The sequence below is a fragment of the Cnephaeus nilssonii genome, assembly GCF_951640355.1.
Source record: "Cnephaeus nilssonii genome assembly, chromosome: 20".
Lineage (NCBI taxonomy): Eukaryota > Metazoa > Chordata > Mammalia > Chiroptera > Vespertilionidae > Cnephaeus > Cnephaeus nilssonii.
This window is the reverse complement of record NC_137091.1, coordinates 26756764-26784333: the sequence shown is the minus strand read 5'-3', so window position 1 is coordinate 26784333 and position 27570 is coordinate 26756764. Positions and strand designations below refer to the sequence as shown.

Genomic DNA, 27570 nt, shown 5'->3' with positions numbered 1-27570 from the left:
AAGATTAGATACATTCAAAGGACAAACAAATGCATATAGTGTCAAGTGGTGTTGAGACAGAATAATGACAGGGAGGAGGAGTCCATGTCCTTTATGGAGGTCAGGGATGGCAACTCTGAGCAGGGAGCAGCTGAATATATATCCCAGGGAAGTCTGCACCAGGCACAGAGAAGAGCAGGTGCAAAGGCTCTCAGACAGATACATAATTGTTAGAGGAAGAACAAGGAGGCCATTTTTTACCAGAACAGAGTAAGTGAGGAAGAGAATAATAGGAAGCAAATCAGAGCAGTAATTCAAGGCTAGTTCATGTGGTGCCTTTAAGCCAGTGGTTTTCAACTGAGGAGATTTTGTCTCCGAGGGGACTTCTAACAAGATATAGAGACACTTTTGGGTGCTACTGGCATCTAGTGTGTAGCGTCTAAAAATGCTGCTTAACATCTACAATGTAAGCTCCATGACAGAGACTTGGATGGTTCTATGTACTGCTCTGTCTAGGACAGCCCCACAACAAGCAACTGTTCGGTCCCGATGTCAACAGTGTCAAGGTTGAGAAACCCTGCTTGAAGCCATAGTGATAACCACTTTCATTCTAAGTGTGATGAGATATCATTAGAAAGTTTAAGGGGGTCCATAGGGGAAAAGGGGGGACATATGTAATACTTTCAACAATAAAGATTTATTTTTTTAAAAAAAGAGAGAGAGAAAGAAAGTTTGAACACAGCCCAGCTTGTGTGGCTCAGTGATTGAGCATTGACCTATGACCCAGGAGGTCATGGTTCGATTCTGGTCAGGGCACATGCCCACGATGCAGGCTTGATCCCCAGTAGGGGGCGTGCAGGAGGCATCCGATCAATGATTCTTATCATTGATGTTTCCATCTCTCCTTCTCCCTTCCTCTCAAAATCAATATATATATATATATATATATATATATATATATATATATATATATATATAGAGAGAGAGAGAGAGAGAGAGAGAGAGAGAGTTTGAACACAGTGACATGAACTGACTTAGATTTTTTTTTATTGATTTCAGAGAGGAAGGGAGAGGGAGCGAGAGACAGAACATCCATGATGAGAGAGAATCATAGATTGGCTGCCTCCTGCATGTCCCCTACTGGAGATTGAGCCTGCAACCCGGGCATGTGCCCTGACTGGGAATCGAACCTGGGACCCTTCAGTCCATAGGCCGACGCTCTATCCACTGAGACAAAGCGGCTAGGGCCTGACTTAGATTTTAAAAGAATCACTTTAGATACTGTGTGATAACTCGTAAGTTGGATAATGAAAGTGATATAAAAGGCTACCATTTATTGAGCACATATTATAGTAGAGACACTGTACCAAACACCTTACCTAAGATATCTTGGTATTTTTCTGCATTGTTCCTACCCCCACCTAACATTGTATTACATGTTGGTCTATTAATTTCTAAATATTTGTCTCCCTTACTATGATGTAAATTCAATGAGAGCAAAAACATTGCTTTGTTTCCTGTTGAACCTCTAGCATCTAGGACAGTGTCTGGTGTATACTAGGTACTCTGTATTTGTCAAATAAATAAATGGGTCCTAGGGTCAATATGTTTATCCCCATTTCACAGACAAGAGGACTGAGGTTCATTATTTGTTCCCTGACATAGTTATGAGCAAATCTGTATTTTGTGGCCATTCCCAGGAGGACAATCTCCAAGTTTGATGACAGTCCTTAGGAAGGAAAGTTCCCAGTGGATAATATTCTAGGTGAGTTGTATAAGTAGCTATTGCTACACTTTGCTAATTTTTGACATCTGTATTTATGTATTCATTCATTTATTCACTCACCGGGGTTTTACTGAGCTCATATTATGTGTTAGGCACTGTGTTAGGTACTTGAGATATATTGGTGAAGAAGATAGTTGTGATCCCCACCTGACTCAGTCAGTTGAGACTGCTATAACAAAATTCCACAAACTGAGTGGCTTAAATTACAGAAATCCATTCTCCCACAGTTGTGGAGGCCAGAAATTAGAGACCAGGGTGCCAGCATTATTGGGTTCTGGTGAGAGCTATCTTTTTGTTGTTGTCAATCTTCACCAGAGGATATTTTTTCCATTGCTTTTTAGAGAGAGTAGAAGGGAGGGAAGAGCGGAGGTAGCAGAGAGAGAGAGAGAGAGAGAGAGAGAGAGAGAGAGAGAGAAACATTGATGTGAGAGAGACACATCGACTGATTGCCTCAAGCATGTGCCCTGGCCAAGGATTGGGAGTGAACCCAAAACCCAGGTACATGCTCTTGACCAGGAATTGAACCCACGACCCTTCAGTACATGGGCTGACGCTCTAGCCATTGAGAAACACTGGCCAGGGCTGGTGGGAGCTATCTGACTGACCTATAAGAAGAGAGCTCACTGTAGGCCTTCTCACAGTGTCCTCACATGGCAGAGAGAGGGCGGGAGACAGCTCTCTGGTATCTCTTCATAAAGGACATTAATCCCATCATGAGGGCCCCACTTGTGGCCTCATCTAAACCTAATCATCTTCCAAAGCCCTGTCTCCAAATGCCATCACATTTGGGGTTAGGGCTTCAATCTATTAATCTAGAGGGAACACAATTTAGTCCATAGCACTGTCCTCACAAGGTTTACAGGCCAGTATGTGATACAGATAGTACATGCGTGATATAAAAAGAAAATTATGGATTATGGTAAGTGCTACCAAGGAACTAAAATGAGTGCTCTGATAAATATATTAAGGTGGCGCCAGCAGGCGAGGGGATCCCAAGGCAGGTGCTGGGCGTGGAGGCCACAGGGGCATAGGCTACCAAGGAGACAGAACTGAACCTCACATCACCCTGCTTGGCCCCGGAGGATGACTGGTTAGCCAGAGACGGGTAAGATTCCTCAGGGAAGGAACAACCTAAGACAGGCACAGTCACAGAGGGGCCATCAGGAGAGAACTTGGGAGTCAACAGAGGTGGAGCACAGACCCTCAAACCACCACCCCCCAACCTTGCAGGGGCCTGAACCCTCACCCCTTCTGAGGGAGATCTCCTGCCCCCATGGCTGCTTTGCTTCCCACGCCCAGCTCAGATCAGGACACAGGTGACAGACAGAGACTTGGCTGACAGTAGCTGCCCTATATCTAAATCCAGCCTAGCACCAGGAATGCTCAGGGCCTATTCAAGAATGCAAATAATCCTTTCCACTAATATTTACAGGGTAAACTAAGATTGTTGGTAGAGTATTAAATTTGACAGTAAAATAGTAATCAAGTTTTCAGATTAATTTAAATAGGCTAATTGAAATAAGTGAATATTCAAGAAAATTTCATTGTAATGGACAAAAAGCTGTTCCTAAAATAGTAACTAAAATTTCTATTGGTAGTTCATCTAATGGTAAAATACCTGAACGTGCAATGAACCTAAAGCAGTCATATTTTTGTGCAAAATATTAAAATTTAAAGTTATCAAGACTGCATTATAAAATTTACAAAAGCCTCCATTAATAAAAAAAAAAGGGGGGGGGATAGTAGGGTAATATCATGTAAGGAAAAATATCCTATAAGTAAATTACATCTAGAAAATTTTTACTTTACAAAATTAATTTTCATTTTGTAATGCTAACAGCAAGACACCAATGAAAAACACACATGGTGTCTAAATAAGACAAAGGAAAATCATTTGGGCAAAAATAAAAAGGATCCCAAATCAATTATATAGAAAAGATTCCTTTATTAACTTTTGGTCGAGAATATGTTTGTATATTTTCAGAAAACAACTCCAAGACCATGTGGATTCCTACAACAGAGAGGAATTAACAGGTCTGCTCCAACCATGAAGACAAGAGGAGAAACAGTCCAGAGATGGAAGACACTGACGACGCCTTGCCATGCTCGCAGTCAGCAGCTGTGCGTCGCTGCAGGTTGTCTAGGACCAAACCAGAGAGGGTCGGACCTGCATTGCCACCATGTGCCCACCAACCAGATATCATTGCTGACATGTACACATAAGGAACTGTTTGACATTGAAACGGGGACTCAGAACTGTTGGACATTGAAATTAGGACTCAAACATTTTTTGTTATTATATGTTTACTTCTAGTCTGCAGAGGCAAGATTTTTTAAAGGAAAGAAATGGGGGGAAAATAGATACAGAGGCAAAGAAGCAATGAACAGACTGTCAAACTACAGCGGGAAGGCAGGGGAGGTTGGGGGGTGGGGGCTGTAAGAGATCAACCGAAGGACTTGTACGCATGCATATAAGCATAACCAATGGATACAAGACACTGGGCGGGGGTGGGGGGGGCAGGTGAGGGCATGTACTGGCGGTTAGGGGAGGCCGGGGGGGAGGTCAATGGGGGGGAAAAAAGGAGACATATGTACTACCACTTGTAATACTTCAAACAATAAAAAATAAATAAAAATAAAAAAACTTTTTAAAAAATAATTAAGGTGGAAGGGAGGGACCTGCCTTGAGAAATCAAATCATGGAATACTTCTCTAAGAAAGTAACATATGAACAAATCATCAAAAAGGTAATACAACCCAGCTGGTGTGGCTCAATGGTTGAGCGTCGAGCCATGCACCGAGAGTTTGGGTTTGATTCCCAGTCCTGGAACATGCTGGGTTGCTGGCTCAATCCCCAGTGGGAACCTGCAGGAGGCTGCTGATCAATGTTGATGTTTCTTTTGCATCAACATTTCTATCTCTCCCTCTCCCTTCCTTCCTTCCTTCCTTCCTTCCTTCCTTCCTTCCTTCCTTCCTTCCTTCCTTCCTTCCTTTCTTTCTTTTTCTTTCTTTCTTTCTTTTTTTCTTTCTTTCTTTCTTTTCTTTCTTTCTTTCTAAAATCAATAAAACATATTTTTAAAAATATTAGTAGAACGAAAAATGCCTCACTAATAACTTTTATACTGATAATATGTTGAAATAATAACATTTTGGACATATTGCATTAAATTAATTAGTCAAATTAATTTTACCTGTTTTGTTTTTACTTTTTAAAATGTGACTACCAGCACAATTTAAATTATTTATGTGGCTCACATTAGATGTTGGACAACACTGCTGTTTACTATTCCCTCCTGCTAAAAACACTAATGGGGAAGGAGAAAGGGTAACACCCCAAAGAGATGAAGTGGCGCAGGGTTGGGGGTGCTGAAAAGCAGCATGTCTAGACTTGGGAAGTCAAATTGGCAGAAATGACTGACATTTTAAGAATAGGGCAGCCTACTAATGGTTACAGGTTTCTTTTTGGGATGATCAAAATTTGGAATTAGATAAAGGTGACAGTTGCATAACCTTACGAATATACTAAAAACCACTGAATTGTAAACTTTAAAGGGTGAATTTCATAGTATGAGAAATATATTTCAATGAAAAGTAACACAAAAATGAATAAGGCAGTCTAAAATCTACAGCATCTGCTATAATAGAAAACCCCTGAATGTTTTCCGAAAAGCTTACTGCTTTCAGCTGATCTATATACGTAGCTTGTAGGGGCAAGGGGAAGGTTGAGGGTGAGTAACTAAAAACAGGGGAGGTGGTTCTTATATGTTTTGACTAAAAGTAGGTGGATAAGAGTTCACCTTCACTAGAAATCAGACCTGGAGAAAGATGAGCTTGGGAAATGACAAACATGTGTAGGGCATGGATAGACCTCTTACTAGTACAGGGCATATAATAGGGACTCAGGCATATGGTATCTTGACCTAATGGGGCAGGTTGACCCTTTCTGATATCTGAATTATTTTGATTATCAGGAACAACTGATGAATTAAAATAAAAATGTGAACTTCTATCTATGATTATGAGGTCTGGGTTAGAACCTCCCTTGCATAATCCAAAGGGGATACCCTGCCCATCAGGCATTCTCCCTGTCTAGCCAGCAGCAACCTGAGGTGAAGCTTCCTCTCCGGAGGCAACAGCGCATCAGGTCCTTTCCTCTGAGTTGAGTTGAATTAGAACATCTTTAGAAACCAGCCCTAATCAAAGTACCTCACTCATGAATTCACTCAGCTTCTCTCTGCCCCATACTGGGCTGGGTGCTGGGAGTAGAGTACTCTTTGTTAAGAAGGATTTTGAAGTCATGAAGATTCCCTTTTCTGGTGAAGGAGGAAGCAGGGAGCATTTTTGCTCACACTCGGTACCCTAGGGCTAAGGGACCTTGGGACAATATCATCATCAATTTTATTATTTGCCAAGCCCAGAGAAGGAGGAGGAAACAGAGAGGTAAGAGGACCTTGGCACACTTCCCTGTTTTCTGCAAGAAGCCAGAATTTCCACCTGAAAGTAAGCTCACCACAGACGAAGGGGAGGGGTGAGCACAGCCTCCCAGTCCCATAACCCACCAAGGAGGGACCTGGGTTGGTCATTTATTTCCCAGGGACCGGCCCCACAGGAATCATCTCAGCTGACCAGCCATGGTGCTGTCATTCAAGTACAGACAGGGGCAATTTGGCCCCTGGTCACATTGCACAGAGGTCATTGGCTGAGCATCTCTGATTGGCACCAAGTAAGGCACTGAGGGTACAGTGTTGATTCCTGTCTTTGATGAGGGTGAGCTCTGATGGAGACCTGCACCAACTGTCAAGGGCACGGCTACAGGAGAGAGCAGGGAGGATTACACAGCTAATCACGCACTCAAGAATAGTATCCCCATTTTGCAGGTGACTAAATTAGGCTCTGAGACGTTACTTAAGCTGTCCCAGGTCACAGAGAGCTAGAAAGCCAGAACTCACTGACTTCAAAGGCCATGCCCTTTCTGCTGTGCTAGATCACTTCTCACCCTGGAGGACAGTACTGCATGCCCCACAGTCCCCAGTTTCATGCATGCATTTGCTCAATGCGTGTTCATTCAGTATCTCCTGCATGCCAGCAGCTGTGTCAGAACTGAGAGAAATAGTCTAAGTAGTCTAGGGTGGAAGGGGCCACAGCTACTTACTAGATAAATAAATGTATATGAATTTCAAGGTGAGAAACATGCTATGAAAGTAACAAGTGAGATATGGAGATTGAGAATAATAGCTGGAGACGTGAAGTCTGGACACCAGGGAACATCTGCTCAAAAAGGTATTATTTAAACTAGTAGTATCTCAACTGTCCAGCGATGTTGCAACCATAGGATATTTGGCAATGTCTGGACGTTTTTGGCGTTATCACACCTGGGGAGTGCTGTCAGCATTTAGTGAGTAGAGGCTATGTTTGCTGCTAAACACCCTACAATGCACAGAACAGCCCCAACAACAAAGAATTTTCTGCTCTGAAATGTTAATGGTGTCAAGACTGAGAAACCCTGGTTTGGACTAAGATATGAAGGTGAAGAAGAAACCAGTCCTGTTAAGGAGCTCCATCCCCGTTTCAAGCATTCCAGGTAAAAGGAACAGCATGCACTAAGGCTATAATGCCAGGAAAAGGTGTGACATGAGAGGGACCAGATCTTTCAGGGCCTCAGGTCTTGGGCAAACTTGGGGTTTTCATTCTCTACAGTGGAAAGCATTTGAAGGGTCTTAAGCCAAAAAGGGGCACCCTGGTTACCCTGCGGAGAATGGGTGGAGTGTCAAGTGTGTAATCCTAGAGGCCAGAGCAACCCAGGAAGAAATGGCAGCAGCTTTGACTAGAGCAGAGGTAGTGAGGAAGGGGAGAAGTGGCTGTATCAAGATGCATTCTGAAAGTACCAACCACATACAGCACAGCGGGGGAGAAGGAGAAACGGGGATCAAGGCAACTCTCAGGATTCTGATCACACAGTGCTAGGTAGGGTGGCTCACCAAGATGGGGAAGACTGAGCCAGGGATAGGTAGGACAGGGTCCCAGATCAGGAGCTTAGATTCAGACATGTAAAGTCTGTAACAGCCAATGGAATTGGGTACATTGGTGTGGGAGAGAAGAATTAGTTATGCAAGGCATTGACCTGTGGTTTACTTTCAACGTTGGGCTATGCATTAGCTTCACCTGGGAAGGGAGTACTCTAAAGAAACACCAACACCCAAGTCACATGTCTTAGAGTAAGTAAACTTGAGACCTGGGAGTGGATGCCTAAGCATCAATATGTTTTGAAAGGCGCCCAGGTGATTCTAATGCACTGTGATGGTTGACATCCACCAGACTCAAGGTGCTGCCCCAAGGCAGGGACCTCTGTGTGCATGGCAGCCCACAGTGGGCTGAGAAGCCTCACCTTTGTGCATTACCAAAGGAACTCTCGTTCCTGTTTCTTTAACATCTGTCTCTGCTTCTTCGGGGTTGGCTGAATTCTGTCTGTCAAAACAATGAACTGCTCCTAGTCTTGGGTATTCTTGTGTTACCTGAAGTTCCAAACCTTTTGTTCTGAATCTCACTTGTTTACAGCAATATCAGTCTCCTGGGAAGCCCCAGGGCTCCTGTCTCTTCCATCCCTTTAGGGATAGAATATTTGCAATCTCCTTTGTGAACTTTGTTTCCAAACAACTCCCAGCATCCTCTGCCTCTGTGTACTCAAAATGGAAGAAAAAATACATTCAGACCTGTATATTCTTTAAGATCCAGCTCAATTCTTACTTCCTTTTATTATTTTTGGGCAGCCATCGTATAACTGGCACTTGAGCATATCATGATCAATGAGAATGATATGGCCCCTGAGGTAGGGAACTCAAACTCTAGGGCAGGGTGTCTCAACCTCAGCACTATTGATATTTGAGATGAGGTAATTCTTTATTTGAGGGACTGTCCTGTGCACTGTAGGGTGCTTAGCAGCATCCATGGCTTCTGCGCATGAGATGCTAGCAGCCTGTTTCTGTGGCCCCAATTATGACAACCCAAAATATCTGGCTGGTGTGGCTCAGTTGGTTGGAGCATCCTCCTGTGCACAGAGGGGTAGCTGGTTCGATTCCCAGGCAGGGCACATACCCAGGTGGCGGGTTTGATTCCCAGCCTGGGGTACATGCGGGAAACAACTGACTGATGTTTCTCACATGAATGTTTCTCTCTCTCTCTCTCTCTCTCTCTCTCTCTCTCTCTCTCTCTATATATATATATATATATATATATATATATATATATATATATATATATATATATATATATATATATCTTTAGGCATTGCTAAAATGTTCCCTGGGAGGCAAAATTGCTCCCAGTCATGAACCACTGCTTTAAGAGGAAGGAGACATTAAACAAATACCCATAAAGGATGATAAAGGTGATGAAAGGGGCATAAAAAGAGAGATCTAATTTAACTTGGCAGGAACAAAGAAATAAGAGCTCATAATGGAGACTACCTGTTCCAGCCCAGAAAATAGCTGGTATTATTTCCATCATCATGCTCTCTCTGATTACTGTAATGTCTTTAGTCTTCTCCAATATCTTACAGCAGCATTCACCAATTGTGTACTATTCAACCAGGCATAGTGTTAAGCATTTGGCATGCCTTATTTCATTTTATTCTCATAACTACCCCTATAACCATAACTGGCACCCCAAACCATTGAAGATTCTCTATATAAGTAAATTGTCTTTTTAATCAATAGCTTTGCATATTAGGCTTGTAAAATAACTAGAACGAAAGCTGAGCCATGCATGGCTTCTACTTTTTCTTTATCCCTTGGACAATAGCCTCTTACTTCATCAATTACCACATACTTTTGGTACTGAAAATGCCTTCCGATTTAATTTCACCTCAGTCATTGCAGTCTGGTTTGTACTGTTCAGACCAAAATGGCACACAATATTAAATCTGAATCAACATCTCAAAGGAATGTCAAGAAACTAAAAATGGTCCAGAGGACACTGAGAAGAATGATAAAAATTCTGGAAACCAGGTCACGGGAGGGATGAGAATGTTTAGTTCAAAGCAAATTTGCTAGTATATGATGCAGTCTTCATTTTTCAAGGGCCATCTTACAAAAGAGTGCTTTCTTTATATTAGGTGACTTCCAAGGGCAGAATTAATGCATCAATAATTGTCAGGGAGGCCTATTTGGGCCCAATATAAGGAAAATATTTACAACTATTAACATTGTATAAAAGTGGAATGATTTCCCTGAAGAGGTAGTGAGCTTTCCATCATTGGTGTTATTTTAAAAAACCCACTAGATAAAATAGATAATCCTGGAAAGGGTATTCAGGCATTGGGTTGAAATAAAGTTCATCAATGACTATGTAAACCCTAAAGTGGCAGAATGAGATGTTCTTTCCCCCTCACCACTTCCCCCGCCCCCTCCCAGTATCACAACTGACCTGTAACAAGTGGAGTGGGCCAGGGGAGATCCGTTGCATGAGGCCAGGCCCAGCCTGGGGAACAGGATGCAGTGAAACCCCCAACTCCTGCACCGTTGTCCCTACAGCAATGTTCCCCTAAGATGACTTTCTGGTTATTTCTGTGTGAACACCAACTTCTTATGGCTTATTATAGAAGCTTCTCTCAAACTTTAAGTGGAAAAAGGTGTGGGTGTTGGGTGGGAGAATTCTGAGGAAGTAACTCCCTCCACATTCCAGGGCTTATTATAATCATGCTCAATATCCTCTTTCTAGAGTTGGAGCCTTTTTTTAGCAACCTCATCTTTTGACTATCTGGCTGCCACCCCTATGCTGCCCTGTTTGGCTAGGAATCGAAGGTACCATCTAAGATGGCCCTTTATGTGTGTTATTTCATTCCATTCTGGCAACAATCCCGGGGAGATCTATATAATGATTATCTCCATTTTACAGAGAAGGAACCTGAGGTTCAGACAGGTTCATTAACTTGCCCTGGGTCAGAAAGCTAGTAAGTGGCAAGGCAGGAGCTGGTAGCCTGATCAGTCATTCTCCTCAATGTGTGGTCTTAACCCCTGCACCCTGAATGACAGAAGCCAGACCTGCACTTAGATGCACATACCTTACAGCTTTGTTTCCAGAGAGGAACGCAGTTTTGGTTTTGTTTCTAATCCCCTTCTTGATGCCCAGGTTTGGTTTGACTCTGAAGGCCACAAGACCTCAGGAGACATGAATCGTTAGAAATAGGTTTAATTGAAACCAGTTGACCCATAAAAGTGGAATTTGGGTTCTAGTTGATCTAAGACAGTGTTGGGCACTGCCTCAAATTAAAATGTATCTGGCCCAGTCCCCAGACCTTAAGTCCTCTGTACAACTATTGTTCAGAGGGGGAAAATATCTTCAGGTGAGGATTAACAAAAAAAAAGGAGGGAAGAGAGTCAGAAGGTAGGGAAAGGTCACTGAGTTATGAATAAATGACTGGTTGGATGAGGCAATGAAAGAAGAGAGTCAAGAACTCTCAAGTTTGTGAGCTGGGCTAACTGAGCGGTGGATTCATAGATGGCTGTGGCACCTCTGACGTGGGCAGATGCGGTGGACGGTGTTAGTGTCATCAACAAGGTAGAGAGTACTGGGCTGATGGCAGAATTTAAGGGAAAGTTACAGAGTGCATCTGGGACATGTGGACCCTGGGACATTCAGGAAGCAGTGGTAGGTGGTCCAGAGTGCAGGCAGCAAGTCTGGGCGAGGCATTAGAAATTGATCATCACCAGGACACAGGAGGCAGGAGATGCCATACCTGGAAACAAGAGTGCTGCACAAGACTGTGAGAAATGTAAACATATCCTAAAGGAAAACACAGAGAATTGGAGCGTGGGGGAGGGGGGGGAGATAGGGAATACTGGCATCAGGAGGGTAGACAGCAGAAGATCAACCAGTAAAGAAATCATCAATAAGGGATCAAAAGAACCTGTGGAAAGTGGCTGGCGTAAAGTGGAAGGAGGGATGAGAAATAAAGGGAAGAGACAGAATTGGGGGAAAGGTGAGAACCAGGAAAGTTAAGAAAAGAAAAAGGATTAGGAGGAAGGATAAGCTTGTCTTAGAAATTCCAAGTTTAAAGTTTCATCCTAAAATCCCAGAAATATGAGTCAGAGTTCAAAAGAGTGTCAGGTATACAAAACTTCAGATCTGCCGGTCCTCATGTAGTTACCTCAGGAGCAGGAGGGATTTAAATGGTAGAGAATGTGGTAAGATAAGGGGGCTAAGGACAGAGCCACCTTGAGGATGGGTAGGAAGAAGAACCTGGATAATCAAGGGACAAAGAAGTGGGAGAAACACGTGGAAATGCAATCTCCTGGAAGGCAAAGGAGGCTATGTCAGGAAGGAAAATACGGTCAGCAGCGCCGAGGTGGAAGTCACACTCTGGTGGCTAGGAGGGTGCAGTGACCCGTGGGAGAGCAGTTGCAGCAGCCTGCTGGGCGCAGAGGATGTTCTGTTTGTGCCACATCCTGGGTAAGCAGAAGCACACTCAGAACCAAGTCTTCACAAAGCCCTGTGCAGAGCAAGCCGACAACTTAGTCACCGCAGAACAATGGGCCTGGACAACTCAGCCAAGTCACTCTGCCCTTTCTACACAGGTGACCTCAGCAAAAAGAACCAGCAGAAATAAGTACCCAAGGAAGTGGGCAGATTGGGACAATGACCGAGTTTTGTCCAGCCAGTGACCAAAAACGGGGGAGAACACGTCACTGGCTTGGTTCATTTACTCAGGCCTCATGCATTCATTAACACTGTTCTGGGACTAATGTGCTCAGAGCCTGTGAAGGGGGACAGGGTCATAAAAAAAGACCTGGTCCCTGCCTTCAAATAGTTTACAATATACAGGGGGCGTCCTTTCATTCCATGAGAATTTTCCCAACCAAAAAACTGAAACTCACAGTCACAGGCGACAGCATGACAGTTACTAAAGGAAAGGTGGGGAGAGGGGTAGTAAAAGGTAAAGGGGAACACATATATGGTGACAGAAGATGATTTGACTTTGGGTGGTAGGCACACAATGCAATATACAGATCATGTATCATAGAAATGTATACTTGAAACCTATATAGCCAATATCACCCCAATACATTGAATTTTAAAAAATACCCCATCTAAAATGCCTAATAAAATCACCATTCAAACTTTTACAAAATGACCCGGGTTAGCATCAACTGTTTTATGATTCTCTGCAAAGACCTAAGTAAAGCTTAAACTGAATGAAAAAAAGAGGATATGTGCTCATTTTAAAAAATTCTGATAGACTGGCTGGATTATAGGCTTACTATGGACTTGAATTGATTCTTTATTATATACTTCAAGGACCTCTTCCCTTGCAACATTAACCATCACTTTGCTGCTTGTGTTTCTCCAGTCTTTTTCTCCAAATTAACTAATGTCTGCTACTCTATTTCCACCTGCCCATGACTTTCCACCTGCACTGCCCCCTTACTGCCCTCAAACTCACCATATGGCATATCTCAGATCATCATCCCTACCCCTGTCCACAGCACTTCCATTTTATCTCCTCTCACCTGCATCTCATCCAATCGCCAAGTTCTGTATCAGCAAAGTCTATGCACATAATACAGGGTAGGGCAAAAGTAGGTCTACAGTTGTTTACATGGAAAATAATGTAATAATTAATAAATAATAATACAAGAATAAATTGTATTTTGCATACTCACAACTGTAAACCTACTTTTGCTTCACTCTGTATATGTTCAACATTTCATATCCTGGACACCTTTATAGGCTACTAGTAACCATGGCTATGACACTAATAATTACAGTGGTTAAGAGCATGCCTTTGGGTGGCAGATGGGTCTGATCTGGGTTTAGTCCGATCTTTGCTATTTACTAGTTCAGTGACTTTAGATACATAGTTTCTTTTTTAAAACAATATATTTTTATTGATTTCAGAGAGGAAAGAAGGGGGAGAAAGAGATAGAAACATCAATGATGAGAGAGAATCATTGATTGGCTCGCCTGCATGCCCCCTACTGGGGATGGAGCCCGCAACCTGGGCGTGTGCCCTGACTAGGAATCAAACCATGACCTCCTGGTTCATAGGTCGACGCTCAACCTCTGAGCCACATTGATTGGGCAGACACATAGTTCCTTCATTCACAAGTATGCAACTTATTAAGGTTGTGAGAGTAAAATATAAAATGTATGTAACAGAGATGTTATTTCTTTTATCCCGTAGTCCACTGTAAATGTTCATCCATTTCAATAATCTAACGTAAAATTCCAAGTACACCAGCTCTAGCCAGTTTGGCTCAGTGGATAGAGTGTCAACCTCTCGGACTGAAAGGTGCCAGGTTTGATTCCGGTCAAGGGCACATACTGCAGTTGCAGGGTTGGGGTGCGTGCTGAAAGCAACTAATCCATGTGTCTCTCTCACATCAATGTTTCTCTCTGTGTTTCTCCCCCTCCCTTCCACTCTCTCTCAAAAAATAAAAATAAAATATCCAAAGGACACCAAATCTCAAGCTGATGCCAACAGTATTAAATTTTAGAACCTTAATTAGACTATTAAGTTTCAGTAGGAGTCACCACCCACCTAGGACCCTTTGTTTGCAACATGAAAAAAGGACCTTCATGTGGAATCTACTGAACAACATAAACTGATGAACAAAATAGATCCAGAGACATAAGAGCATAGAACAGACTGCAGAATCTCAGAGGGAAGGTGAGGGAGTGGGGGTGGGGGGGAAGAGATCAACCAAAGATTTTATATGCATATATGCATAACCCACAATAGACAATAGGGTGGTGAAGGCCTGGGGTGAGGGGTTGTGGTGGGCTAGAAGGGGTCAACGTGGAAAAAGAGGGACATGTAATACTTTCAACAATAAAGATTTAATTATTTTTTTAAAAACGGACCTCCATCACTGCACCCAGTTTTGAAAATTTCAATTAAAAGTTATCCAACTCAACAAGTTTTAATGAGTGCTAGCTGTGTGCATAGGAGTTGCTTGACCAATTATCCTGAAAGACCGTATTTTCCCTTGTTAATTCCTAAGGAGGTCCCTCTTTTGTCAAGCTTTCCCCAGCCCCACATAGGAGCTGTGCCCACCCTTGAGCTCCACCACGCTTTGGGGATGCTCCTGGAGGTGCCCTCTGTACCCCAGGGCTCAGCTATGGCCGAATCTCTCCCCTTGGACTGTGATGCCCTCCAGGTGTGTGCCCTGTTCACAGTAGATGCCAAATCAGAAGTTAAACCTCAAGGTGGGTGAGAAAGAATGAAGGGGCCAGGATGAAAGGGCTGAAGGTGGCAAATCAAAGTTATCTTTGCATTTCCTACCAAGTTCAAAGGCTAGGCTGAGAAGGACAACACACAATCTCAGAGGACGAGGAAGGAACCCCAGTAAATGTGGGTCCAAGGTCAAGGAAATTTAGGAACTTTGATTCCATCACTTGCCAACATAACAATTTCATGGTCCTTAATTTTCTTTCCTTCCATAGTGAGGACTCAAAAACATAGTTGTTGCCCTGGAAGGTGTGCTCAGTGGTTGGAGTGTCAGCCTGTGCACACCAAAGGATCTCAGGTTTGGGAGGCAACAAATCAACATTTCTCTCTCTCCCCCTCCCTGCCTCCCTTCTACTCTCTCCGAAAAGCAATGGAAAAAATATCCTCGGATGAGGATTAACAACAAAACAAACAAAAAAGCTGTTGAATGAATAAATGAATGTTTCTTCTCTTTATTCCCTTTTGACCACCCTAAAGAAAATCATTCTCTCTCTCTCTCTCTCTCTCTCTCTCTCTCTCTCTCTCTTCTCTCTCTCTCTCTCTCTCTCTCTCTCTCTCTCTCTCTCTCTCTCTCTCTCTCTCTCTCCCTCTCTCTCTCCATCCCTTTTCCTCCCTTCTTCCCTTCCTCCTCTGTCTCTCATCCACTAACTCCATCTATAAGAGAGAAAGAGAGTGTGTGTTATCATTTCCAGTTTACAGAGGAGAAAACAAAAGTTCAAAAGTCCAAATCTGGATGCCAAAGATCGCACAGCTAGGAAGAGGTGTGTGCCAGATAAAGTCATACTTCCCCAGATCCCGTGGCCATTTTTGTGCTAAGCCATAGTGTGCTTCACACCCAGCACCAGCCCCTGCAACTTTGTCCAAGGGCTGTCTCAGGGTGCTGGAGCTCACGCTGCTAGGTGCCAAGGAGAGCCAGAAGCTTCTGGAGTTTAAGCCTCCCCTCATCACCACCCAGGGGTGTGGGGATACCAGCCCTTAACTAATGATGACAGGTGTAAGTGCATAAAAACCACAGCTCCCTGACCCACAATGGGGACAGCTCTCCTGTGTGGCCCCACTGCCTCCAGATCTGCCCCAATGATAAAGCCAAGTGACCCTCGGGGGACTTCCCTTGATGCTGCACTTCACGTGGCCTCCTCCTCTTCCTGCCCATCTTCCCTACTTGGAACCTTTCCCAATAAATCCCTGTCATGCTATAGGGGGTCAGAACAGGCTTCCCCCAAATGCTTCCCCACTTTAGCATGTGAATTATTTTGAGCTAAAGGCAATCAAGATTCCGCAGGCTCACAAGAAACTGTTACCTCTCCCTTAAAGAATTTTCATTAGGGACCTTGCCCATAGTAAGAATTGTCACCAAAAATAATGTTTTATGACCTATCTATAGAACAGGGAAATTACTCATTACTGAACATCCACTATACTTATCGTCGTGGAATGACCTTCCTCCCCTCGGAAGCTTCCAAGGCACCCTACCTGATCCTTAGCTCAAAATGTCATATATGCTTTATTTTAGGTTTCTGTCCCTGAACCTCCTATGTATGTGGGGTTCCCCTATGTACCATGTAAATTTGGTTATGTTCTCTTGTAAAGCTGTCTCATGTAGATTTGATCATTAGGCCAGCCAAAAAGAACGTTGAACGGTAGAGGGGGGTTTCTTCCTTCCCCACAACACAAATCCTCATCTTGAGCGCTGCCCCTGAAGAACCCAGCCTAAGGCAAGCCTGTCAGACTTCAAAGTTTTTTTCCACTGTATTGTGCCCGAGATGCTAATGCAATCATGTGGGCCTGCTCATCATTAATTTTAGAGTCATTTTATTTCATTTTAAAATATATTTTTATTGATTTCAGAGAGGAAGGGAGAGGGAGAGAGAGATAGAAACATCAAGGATGAGAGAGAATCACTGATCGGCTGCCTCCTGCAGTCTCCGCACTGGGGATTGAGCTCACAACCTGGGCTTATGGCCTGACCAGGAATCAAACTGTGACCTCCTAGTTCGTAGGTTAAGGCTCAACCACTGATCCACGCTGGCCGGGCCAATTTTAGAGTCATTTTAAAAATTAAATGGCCCCTATAGCTTCAGGTATCTTGAAGACAAATATGTGTTCAAACACTCTGTGCTTGCTTATTTCTTCTTTATACTATAATTACATGTTTGTGAGACAAAAGACCTTTGAATATCTTAGAAAAATGAAATAAGTAACTCAAAGAAAAGAAAGTTGTTGTTTTTTAACTTGTCCTCGTAATTGTCCTACAACTGGGTCCATAGATAAATGGACTTAATCTTTTTAATGTGATCCCTTTTAAAAATAATTAGCTAGTCAGAGAGAGACAAATACCATATGATTTTACTTATATATGAAATCTAATGAGCAAAATAAACAAAACAAAAAATAGAAACAGACTCAGAGAACAGACTGACAGCTGTCAGAGTGGAGGCAGGTTGGGGGGCTGGGTGAAAAAGATGAAGGGACTAAGCGAAAACAAAACAAAACAAAAAACACACCTTATAGACACAGACAATAGTATGGTGATTACCAGAGGGAAAGGGAGGTGGGGGGAGGTAGAAGAAGGTAAAGGGGGGATAAATGATGAGAAAGAATACTTGACTTGGGGTGGTGAACACACCAAACAATATACAGTGATGTATTAGAGAATTGTACACCTGAAACCTATATAATTTTATTAACCAATGTCATTCCAATACATTCAATAAAATTGTTTAAAAGAAAAAAATATATACATTATTATTTAAGTACTATAACTAATTAGAGAAATTTTAGGGAAAATATCTAGAGGAAAAAGCATCCAAGTACCCTAATCCAACCATTACAAATTATTTCCTTCCAGTGTTTTGTTGTTGTTGCTGTTGTGTATGTGTGTGTGTGTGTGTGTGTGTGTTTTAATTCATATGACATGGTTGCAATCTTGCTCAAACACCTGGATCTCCTGCATGTTTTTCTTTAGCCCAGTTTTCCATGGTATAACACAGTCCTGTGGTTGTTATTTTTAAATGTTACCCATTTTTCTACCTAGAGGATATACTATAATTTGTCAGCATTTTTATTGCTTTTGATATTTCTCTGTTGCAAATAAGACTGTGCTGGACAACTTTGTGAATCTGACAATCTGTTTGGCATCTATCCTTTTTACATATTTCAGATTATCCCTGTAAAAGAAATTTTCAAATCTTAAATTATCAAATAAAGATATAATATTTATGTGCATTGCCACATTTCTCCCAATCACCCCAGTCACTAAAATGTTTACCAATTTGTAAGCCATCCTGAAACAAAGTGTATTCCAAGTTATAGTGACTTATTTTTTAATAAGTTCTGAGCTAACTAAACGAATTCATTTTAAATGTCTCCATTTAGTATAAAAGTCTTGAAACCTTTAGAATTATATTGAACCTATGGTACTCCTCATGACAAAAACATTTCAAAGGGTTGTTTCAATCCCCCTAAAACAGGGGTGGGGAACGTGTGGCCCACGGGCAGAATAAAGCCCGAGAAATCATTTGATCTGGCCCTGCCAAGGCATTAAGGATGAGTTAATTAAATGTTTGATGAAATACAGCAGGCTGATTTTTCAGTTGAGAATTTGTATGGCCCACAAATGATGTTATAAATATCCAAATGGCCCTTGGCAGAAAAAAACGTTCCCCACCCCTGCCCTAAAATGTATGTACTTCCTTTATTAATTCTCCGTTTTCTAATTGTTAAGGATTTCATTGAGGGATTAGTCATTGGGCTTGAACTGCCTAATTGAATCAGTCATTTTCCAAACCACTAAACACAAGTCAGGACATTTCAGTATTTTGTGAGCTTTTCTGCTTGCCTACATCTGCAAAAGTAGAGGGTAAAGAACATTGACAAGATAATGAAGCCGAGAAAATTCCTGTTTTCTCTGTTCCCTTGAAGTTTGCCTGAGGGTATCCTAAGGTTTAGAGTTCTTATTTATTCACCTTGGAAGTGCTGCTCCCTGAAACTGATTTCCCCAGAATGTTTGGACCTCCAGGAGCTCATGTCCCATTAGCATCAACCACAGCATTGTTATTACTTTTTTAACATGCTTAATTGCTGTCTTCTTTCACACAAGTGGAAAAGTACAACAAATAAATTCAACCTGGAATTATTCTGAAGACCTTGGGTACTTGCTACTGCACACAGAATGGAAGGATTGACTGTTATTATATCTTTCCCCCAGCCCATCCAGGGAATGCTAGTGAAAATGTAGAAAAGGCAGCCAATCTTCTAGATGCATGATTCCAGGTGATACCGGACATTCATGTAGATAAACATCCCATTGATCCACTGAGTTTTCTACCTTTGAATTGTCTGAGGTTTTTTGTTTTGTTTTGTTTTGTTTTGTTTTGTTTTTGAAGAAACTTGTCTTCCGCCACTTCAAAACTCCAACAAGTGCCAACTTGCGTTTCATGTTAAGGGAGAATTTCATCATTGGATTAAAGTAAAAGACAATATAGACAAGCCACTTTAAGAGTCTGTTTCTCTGTGAATTGGGAAAAACCTCTATTTGCTTCCATCCACACCTTGTGTTTGCCTTCACCCCCAGCTGGTGTAGCCGCAGGGTGTAGGGTGATGACATCCCAGCAAATGATTCTGTAGCTAATGTTCATTCTTGGCAGGGTTTTTTCTGGGTTAGGATAATGCTGGGTAATCCCACGGAAAGCCCTATCCAAGCTCAAACTTCACAACCAAACAAACCAGTTTTACAAACCACAGGGATTTAATTCGGACTCACACTTGCAGCGGAAAAAGAAAAGACAAACGAAGAAAAAAAGCTGGCAGCCCAGCTAACAAGCAACTGCCTTCAGACACACTGCCAGCTTAACCCAATTGAGAAACGCTAGCAGTCTAATGATAAATATGAAGTCAAACGCTTAGATGAGACAAGGTTCTTGACCGAAGCCCATCAAACTGCAAAGTTGCCAGCCTTGGTAAGTCTCTTCTATACAGGGGTGGGCGAGAGTAGGTTTACAGTGGTTTGTATGGAAAAAAAAAAAAAAAACAACCATGCAGGTTATGATTCTTACAGTATCTTTATTAACTCAAAAGAATGTCACAATGCAATTGTAAACTTACTTTTGCCCACCTCTGTATTCAAAAGAAAAAGAAAAACAAAACAAAACAACCCAGCGAAGCTAAGGAATAAGAGCCAAAGTCTAGAGCACAGCCAAACATTAATCTCAGAGCAAAATTCTGTTTAAGCCTAAAGAAACGTAGGGGACTTTCCTGGATACAGTGAAACAGATGAAATACCATAGGTTTGTTATTAATATTTATCCCGGGAAATTAACAAAATCATGGTTTAGATGCACTTCATCTTCCCCGACCCTCTGGAGTACACCTGAAGAAAACAAACCAAAAACAGTGTCGCGAAAACCACCTGGAGATGTGCCTTCATTTACTCCACACCAAGCGTTTTCTCTTTAAACCGAATCTGAAAATGTCTCTCTAAGGCAAAGCCAAGTGCCAGATTCTGCCCTGAGTGAGAATCGCAGTGTCATCCACTTACCTGTGATTAGCACAGCCTTTTGGTCCACAGGTAACAACTCTTGACCAGATAAGTAAATACACAGGAGGAAGCATGACAGGGAGAACAGGATCAAACTCCAGAAGAGGGACAGGCTGAACAGGCAAGCCCCTCCCCAGAGGCCCACCAGGCAGACCACCTTCCTCCCCACCTGTCCTGGACTCTTGAGTTTGCAAAGAACTAGTCCTCCCAGGGCTGCCGTGATAGCCAGGCAGAGCCACGCTGTCTCAGAGGAGGAAGTGCTCATTCTCAGAGACTCTGCTGCACCTTTTTGCGCTCAGGACAAGTGGAGAAAAGCTGGCTGGAGGCAGCCTGGGTTATATGAACGGAGAGCCAAGAAGGGAGGGGGGAAAAAGCCCTGACACATTTTGAATGAGCCTGGATTAATCATACTCATACAGACACATATTTCCTAGTGGGTAATTTAAACCAGCATACAGTTGGATATAAATGCCAGAACACTTCCTATTTGATTGCTCCCCACACACCCACTGCGTGCATGACATCTACACGTTCACACCCACAATAAACACGCATTCGTTTTTTAATGATCTCTGGAGAGAGAGCCAGTTGGATAATTATTGACAAAATTCAGTCTGAATGGTGAATTACAAAACCTCTAGCTCCTAGAAAAATATGCTTCTTTAGGAGCCTGTGATGTGTCTGTTTGTCCAGCCCTTTTCCTGACTCGTGTGTGTGTGTGTGTGTGTGTGTGTGTGTGTGTGTGAGAGAGAGAGAGAGAGAGAGAGAGAGAGAGAGAGAGAGAGAGAGAGAATAAATCCAGACAACCAGTGAGGTTTGGAAAATGGACCCTGGAAGGGGAAGGTATCACTGATTTTGTCCATGTCCCTGCCATCTCCCACCTGAGTCAGGCTGAAGGGTATAAAAACTAGAAGGAGAGATTCATGGCAGATGAAAGTGCTTTGGTCATGCCAGAGGAGAGATATGCCTGGGCGAGATAATAACAATGATAATACAACTAATAATGGCCCATACATACATATCAGTACGTATTTATGCCAGGGATCATATTTATCTACTTATCCATTCATTCTTTTTAAATATATATATATATATATATATATATATATATATATATATATATATATATATAATTTCAGAGAGGGAGGGAGAGGGAGAGAGAGATAGAAACATCAATGATGAGGGAAAATCATTGATTGGCTGCCTCCTGCACGCCTCCTACTGGGGATCGAGCTTGCAATCCGGGCATGTGCCCTTGACAGGAATTGAACCTGGGACCCTTCAGTCCACAGGCTGACACTCTATTCACTGAGCCAAGCTGGCTAGGGCTTATCCATTCATTCCATTGAGACCCTATTCTCTGCCATGCTCTGTTCCAGGTATTGGCACTCAAACAGTCAATATGCTCAGTATCTTTGAATATAATATCCTTATGATGGTAGGTTCTATTATTGTAGTGATTTTAAAGTGAGAGAGGTTAAGAGTCTTGCCCAAGATCACACAACATTGGAGTCAAGCAGCCTTGTTTCAGAAGCGTATGCTCGTCCCTACTCTCCTGTACTGCCCGTCTTAGGTAAAAAATAAAAGATAGTCAGTATGTAATGTACAGTGCTTCCTTACCTTAGCCTCATTCGAACCTTAGGAAACACTTCAAGGTGGATATTATTACCCCCATTTTACAAAGAGGAAACCGAGGCTGGGAGAGGATAAACAGTGGATCTGGGCTCAGACACCTTACTGACCACCAGCAACAGCGCTGACTGCCCCAAGAGGGCGCCGAACACCTGAGCTTATGGCGTTCCAGGCACCAGAGTTCCCACAAAGGCTGGGCATTGCTGTATTGGGAGAGACAAGAAAAATTCTCACTCTGAGGTCAGATTACTTGTATTGAAATCCAATTTTAGCTCTGCTGAGATAGAGTATGTGGCAGAACAGCCGCAATCAATAAAACCCACCGGAGCTGTCAAGAAGATAGTAAGACACAAGCCCACCCCACTCCCTCCACACACACACTCCGAGTTTATGGCTCAAAACCAGCAGAGACCAGCTCAATCCAATATGGCAACTAATTTCACCTTAATGGTAACCCCTAGCCTTATTATATGCTTATTATAGTGCATTAGCATGCTAAACAACAGAGCTGCCATGATCAGGAATGGAAAGCCCATAGAAGAGCACAAAATGGCCCTTGAGCTATGGCCAGTGTGGCTAAGTTGGTTGGGCGTCCTCTTGTGCACCAAAAAGTTGCTGGTTGGATTCTGGGTCCGGGCACATGCCCGGGTTGTGGGCTCAATCCCCAGTAGGGGGCATGCAGGAGGCAACCAATCGATTGTCAGATGTTTTTCTTTCTCCCTCTCCCTTCCTCTCTCTCTAAAAATCAATTTAAAAATGTTTTTAATTGGTTGGAGAAACTCATCTGAGATTTCTCAGAGGAGAAATCTCCTTTCCCTGGAAGACCCTATATATTCCCCCCCCCCTCATTGAATAACCCCCCCATTAAATGAACCTCAAAAAGGAAGCAAATTCCACCAAAGGGGATCTGTGGAGTAGCCCATTCTCTGTCTCACTGTTTCTCTAATAAACTCACTTTCACTTTAACCTCTATGCTGGCTCAAATTTGAATTATTTCCAATGCGAAGCCAAGAACCCACAGTGGGTCACGGACACTCAGATCCCTGGACCCTGACCCCCTCCCCCCCCCCCCCCGCCCCAGGACGCCTGCATCACTGCCACTTGGTCATCTTGGGTGGGTAACATCATCTCCTTATACCCCTGCCCCTCAGCTGTAAAGTAATAAAAATATCAAGATAAAGCACTTAGCAGATCCTGCCTGAAACACCAGAAGGAGTTTCATAAATGCTGGTGATTTGTGTTTTTTAAATAGGACAGTGTAGGGGAGGAAAAATAAAATTTGCTCCCACCTTTCTAAGTTCTTCTGGCTAGACTATTAATCAAATTAACATGAGACAGATTAAGAGAAGAAAATAACCAAATGTATTACATATATACACTTTGGGGTTCTTTAAGAATATGAGACCCCAGGACAAATCAGGCAGTTGAGGCTTATATGCCATCTTAGCTAGGGAAAGCTGTGTATGTGTGTGTGTGTGTTGGGGGGGAGTGGGGTTTGGGGAGGGTACTGATTTGGGACTTCAAAGGGGAGGAAGGCAATTCACATGGAGATGGAAAAGCAAATGTTTGGGAAATAAATGTTTAATGGACCATCTTTAAGAATGGGACACAGAGAGGACTTTGATCAAATAGGCTAAATAGCAAGCTAGCCCCCCCCCCCCCCCATTTCTAGTTCACATTAAACTATAGTTATATGTGATAATAGCTCCCTTCTTGGAGCAGGTCCTCTCAATTCTTTTAGGTAGTCAGGGTGGTCAGGGAGTCTTCTGTTTCTTGAGAATTATAAGAATCAATGTCCCTAAAAGCATATTTTGGGGTGGTAAACTTTAATTTCCCTCACAGGAAGAATGAGAAGAGTACAGTAAAGTACCCAATGGGATGTTGACTTGTCCCCAAATATGGATGAAGTTAGCAAATGTTGAGGGGCAGGAAGGAGGAAGGGAGAGGAGGACTCCAATGAGGGATGATCTGGGGGAGGCAGGGATATGGAGAAAATGTACCCAGCTGCCTATCATGTGAGAAGGTAGAGAGCACTTTGGACAAGGAGCCGGGGAAGCTGGCTCTGGTCTCAGATGAGCCTTTGGTGAGTCACTGTCCTTGGCCAGTTCAGCTGTAAAGGGAGCCTACCTGGGCTCAGGGCTATCCCAAGACCCGAGGAAGACCAGGTATGACACGTACTATATACTGGGACTGCGAGGTATGATGACAAAGTCGTTCTGGGGGTCTCATATGGGCCATGACATCTCTTGTCTGCCCGCCCCACCACTTGGACACCTGAGATGGGGAGACGTTGCCAGTTCCAGGTCAGGAAGCTTAGGGGAAAGGATCTGGAATTCCCTTTGGGTAACCCTCATATTGCCCCCATCCACACACTCTGTTTACTCCTGTCAGTCCTGGGTACACCCACTACAGGTGCAGGCTCCTCTCTCAGGCTTCTTGGCTCCACCAGCCAGGAGGCTTCAGACAAGCTAGCTCTCGTGTCAGATGGTTTTCCAGGGGAAGATATAGGATAGTTCCTGTTCCTTACAGGGGGACTCGGCACTTTGTCAGTGGCTCCCACACTAGAGCTGGACCAAACGCCCAAGTGGGTTCCCTGTTGGGTGCATGCCACTGGAGATGAAGTGAATTTTCTCCTGGTGGGAGCCCATGTGGCTTCCCAGCTGCTCGGTTCTGGAACTCCCAAGGAGAGGGCAAGCACTCCTGTGACAGGGAAGTCCAGGTGAGGATGACTCTTGCCCTCTGATGGGGAAGGAGATGCACAGTATTAATGATGTGGGCTTGAAAACCTCACAGAACTGAATTTGAATCCTGACTCTGCCACTTACTAGCTGTGAGGCACTGGGCAAGTTACCTGCCTTTCCTGGGACTCAGTTTCCTTCTCTTCATAAAGGAAGCCCAGCTTCCTAGTGTTGTTTTAAAGAGTGAACGACGTAATTCTTGCATGGCGCCTGGCAATGACAGGATGATGGCCACTTTGCTCACTGTTAGGAGCACACACTGCTTTAGGAGGGCTCCTGGGCAGGTGGAGGGTTCTTGCCAGCTCCCTCCTTATTCATTTATTTCTTCATTCCGTTCACCACACACTTCTTCCCCCGGTCATCCTTCAGATATCTGCTTAAATGTCACCTCCTCACCACCCTACCTGAATACCTTCTGTCACCACACCCTATTTATTCGTTCCCTTCACTGCACTTAGCTCAATTTGTAATTCTGTACTTCGTTCATTTTTAGGATTTTTCTATCTCCACTACTAGACCACAAACGATTTGGGCAAGAACTATACCTGTTTTGTTGTTATTTATTCACTCTGCACAAAATAGCTAGCCTAGTGCCTGGGACATTGCATGTACTTAATATTTGTTGAGTGAATATCCAGTTCCTGACCTTGGGGAGCTGCAGGAGGGGCTGCCACCGGAGCAGTGACTAGTGGGAATGGATGGTGGTAGAAAGGAAGGCTTTTTACCAATTGAGAACACAAATGGCGTTGCAGAATTTCAAGGTAAGAATTAGCCCCTTCTGAGCCGCATATCTCTGCATTCCTTTGCTAGAGGACTTCAGGGTCCTAGTCCACTTAAGAGCTGCTCTGCCTCTGAATGAAGACTTCCTCCATATGACTGAGCTGGATTGTGTCTCTTCTTTGTCCCCATCATGTTGTCCTAGAGCTATCCTTGAGGCCACCCTTGCTGGCCAGTGTCCCATTTCTGGCAAGCCTTTTCTTAGCTTGCCAAGGAAGAGCCAATTGGAAAGTGGAAGAGAGAGGGGAAGACAGAGAAATATCGATCTGAGAAAAACACATCGATTGGTTGCCTCCTGCATGTGCCCCAACCAGGGCCCAGGCTGGGGAGGAGCCTGCAACTGAGGTAAGTGCCCTTAACCAGAATCAAAACCAGGACTCTTCAGTCCGCAGGCTGATGCTCTATCTACTGAGCCAATCAGGCTAGGGCGATAAACTCGTTCTTGCTCATGATGCCAGTGAGCCAATGTGAGGCTTCCTTCCTTTTTGAAGGCAGCTTCTGAAGACAAGATATTTTACCCAAAAGAGGGAATTTCCCAACCTGGGCAAAAATAAAAAATAAAAAATGCTGAGAATCCTAGAATGTAGGTTTTTCTTACAATCAATGGCTTTTGGAAAGGAATTTGAAGAAGTACCTTTCTATCTGAAATGGAGTTTCTCTCTGTAACATCTCCACCAAGTGGTCATCTTGTCTACTGCCAGTTCACATGACTTTCCAGGTCATGATAGCTTGGCAAACTAGAAAGCTCTGCTCTAGAAAAAGCTTGCTTGTGGCATTTGTCCTTCCTGTCCCATTTGGAGTCACTCAGACCACATCTAGTCCTTATTTCTTTCAGATATCTAAAGATTATTATTATGTCTTACCTTCTGCTGGCTAATGGTCCTAGACTCTCTGAGTTGCCCCATATGTACAATAAAATATGGTTCCTCTGGTGCTAAGTGCCTGAAACAGTCACATTTTTAAGAGTTCAAACATTTTAAAAATCATGTTGTTGCAGTAACCAAAGAATATGTTGTTATGATGAGTGTAGCATGGTGATGGCATAATTCACCAAGTAGAGAATGACCATGTGTTGATGTCACGGTGACCCAAACTTTAAGATATGGACAGGGCGGTACAGGTCATAACAGATAATCTCAGGGATATCAGGGTGGTCTTTCTGGTAACACAGTTTTATTATGTTTTTCAAGATTTGAGGCGATAACTAATATTTTAAATGTTAAATTGTAATTGAGTAAGTATTGCATATGTCATTCTCTATTTCATACAGTGGGGGCTGGGGGAGTGGGAGGGAACCAGGAGAAAATAACCAGAAGTTAGGGTTGGATCGAGTTGTTTTACTGTCTTTGAAATGTTGGAGGGTGAATATATCTAAACTCCATAATTATCAGGTGGAATCAAATTCCAAATAGATCATATCTCATTTATTGTACATAGGGTTTAAAAAATCCTTCATGTGGATGAAAAAGAGGTTCTATATAAGGTAACCTCACAGGGTGATGTGATCATAAATCCCTAACTGGGCAGGTCTTGGTGGATAGTCACTCCTGAAGCGTATACCTTTTTAGAGAAAGGAGCCCTGTCCATTGATTTTGTGCATCTAGATTAACACACCTTCAAAATAAGAGGGCACATAATCTTGTTAACTATCCTGTAACCCAATCTCCACCTCACTGTCTTCCAACTTCATATAATCTTCCTTACATTCCCTCCTTATTTCCAAATGGATAAAAGAAACTGCAAACTTATTCTTGGGAGCATTTGAGATCTTGCTTAACAGCAACTGCCATCAGTTTGGGCTCAAATAAACACATAAAAATTATCTACAGATTTGGACATTTTTACATCAACATAGCAGCCTGGCCTTCTTAGAATGAGATCCAATTACTTATATCTC

The 27570-nt window shown here is 43.0% G+C and overlaps 1 protein-coding gene across 1 annotated transcript in view; it reads right to left on the bottom strand.

The window, feature by feature from the left end:
- Positions 1 to 20848, bottom strand: part of HSD17B2 (hydroxysteroid 17-beta dehydrogenase 2) — a 57905-nt gene extending 37057 nt beyond the window's left edge. The window contains exon 1 of the mRNA XM_079799652.1: positions 20527 to 20848. Coding sequence (XP_079655778.1) covers positions 20527 to 20791 — 265 coding nt within the window. The 5' untranslated portion in view covers positions 20792 to 20848. The remainder of the gene's footprint in view (positions 1 to 20526) is intronic.
- Positions 20849 to 27570: the final 6722 nt, after the last annotated feature.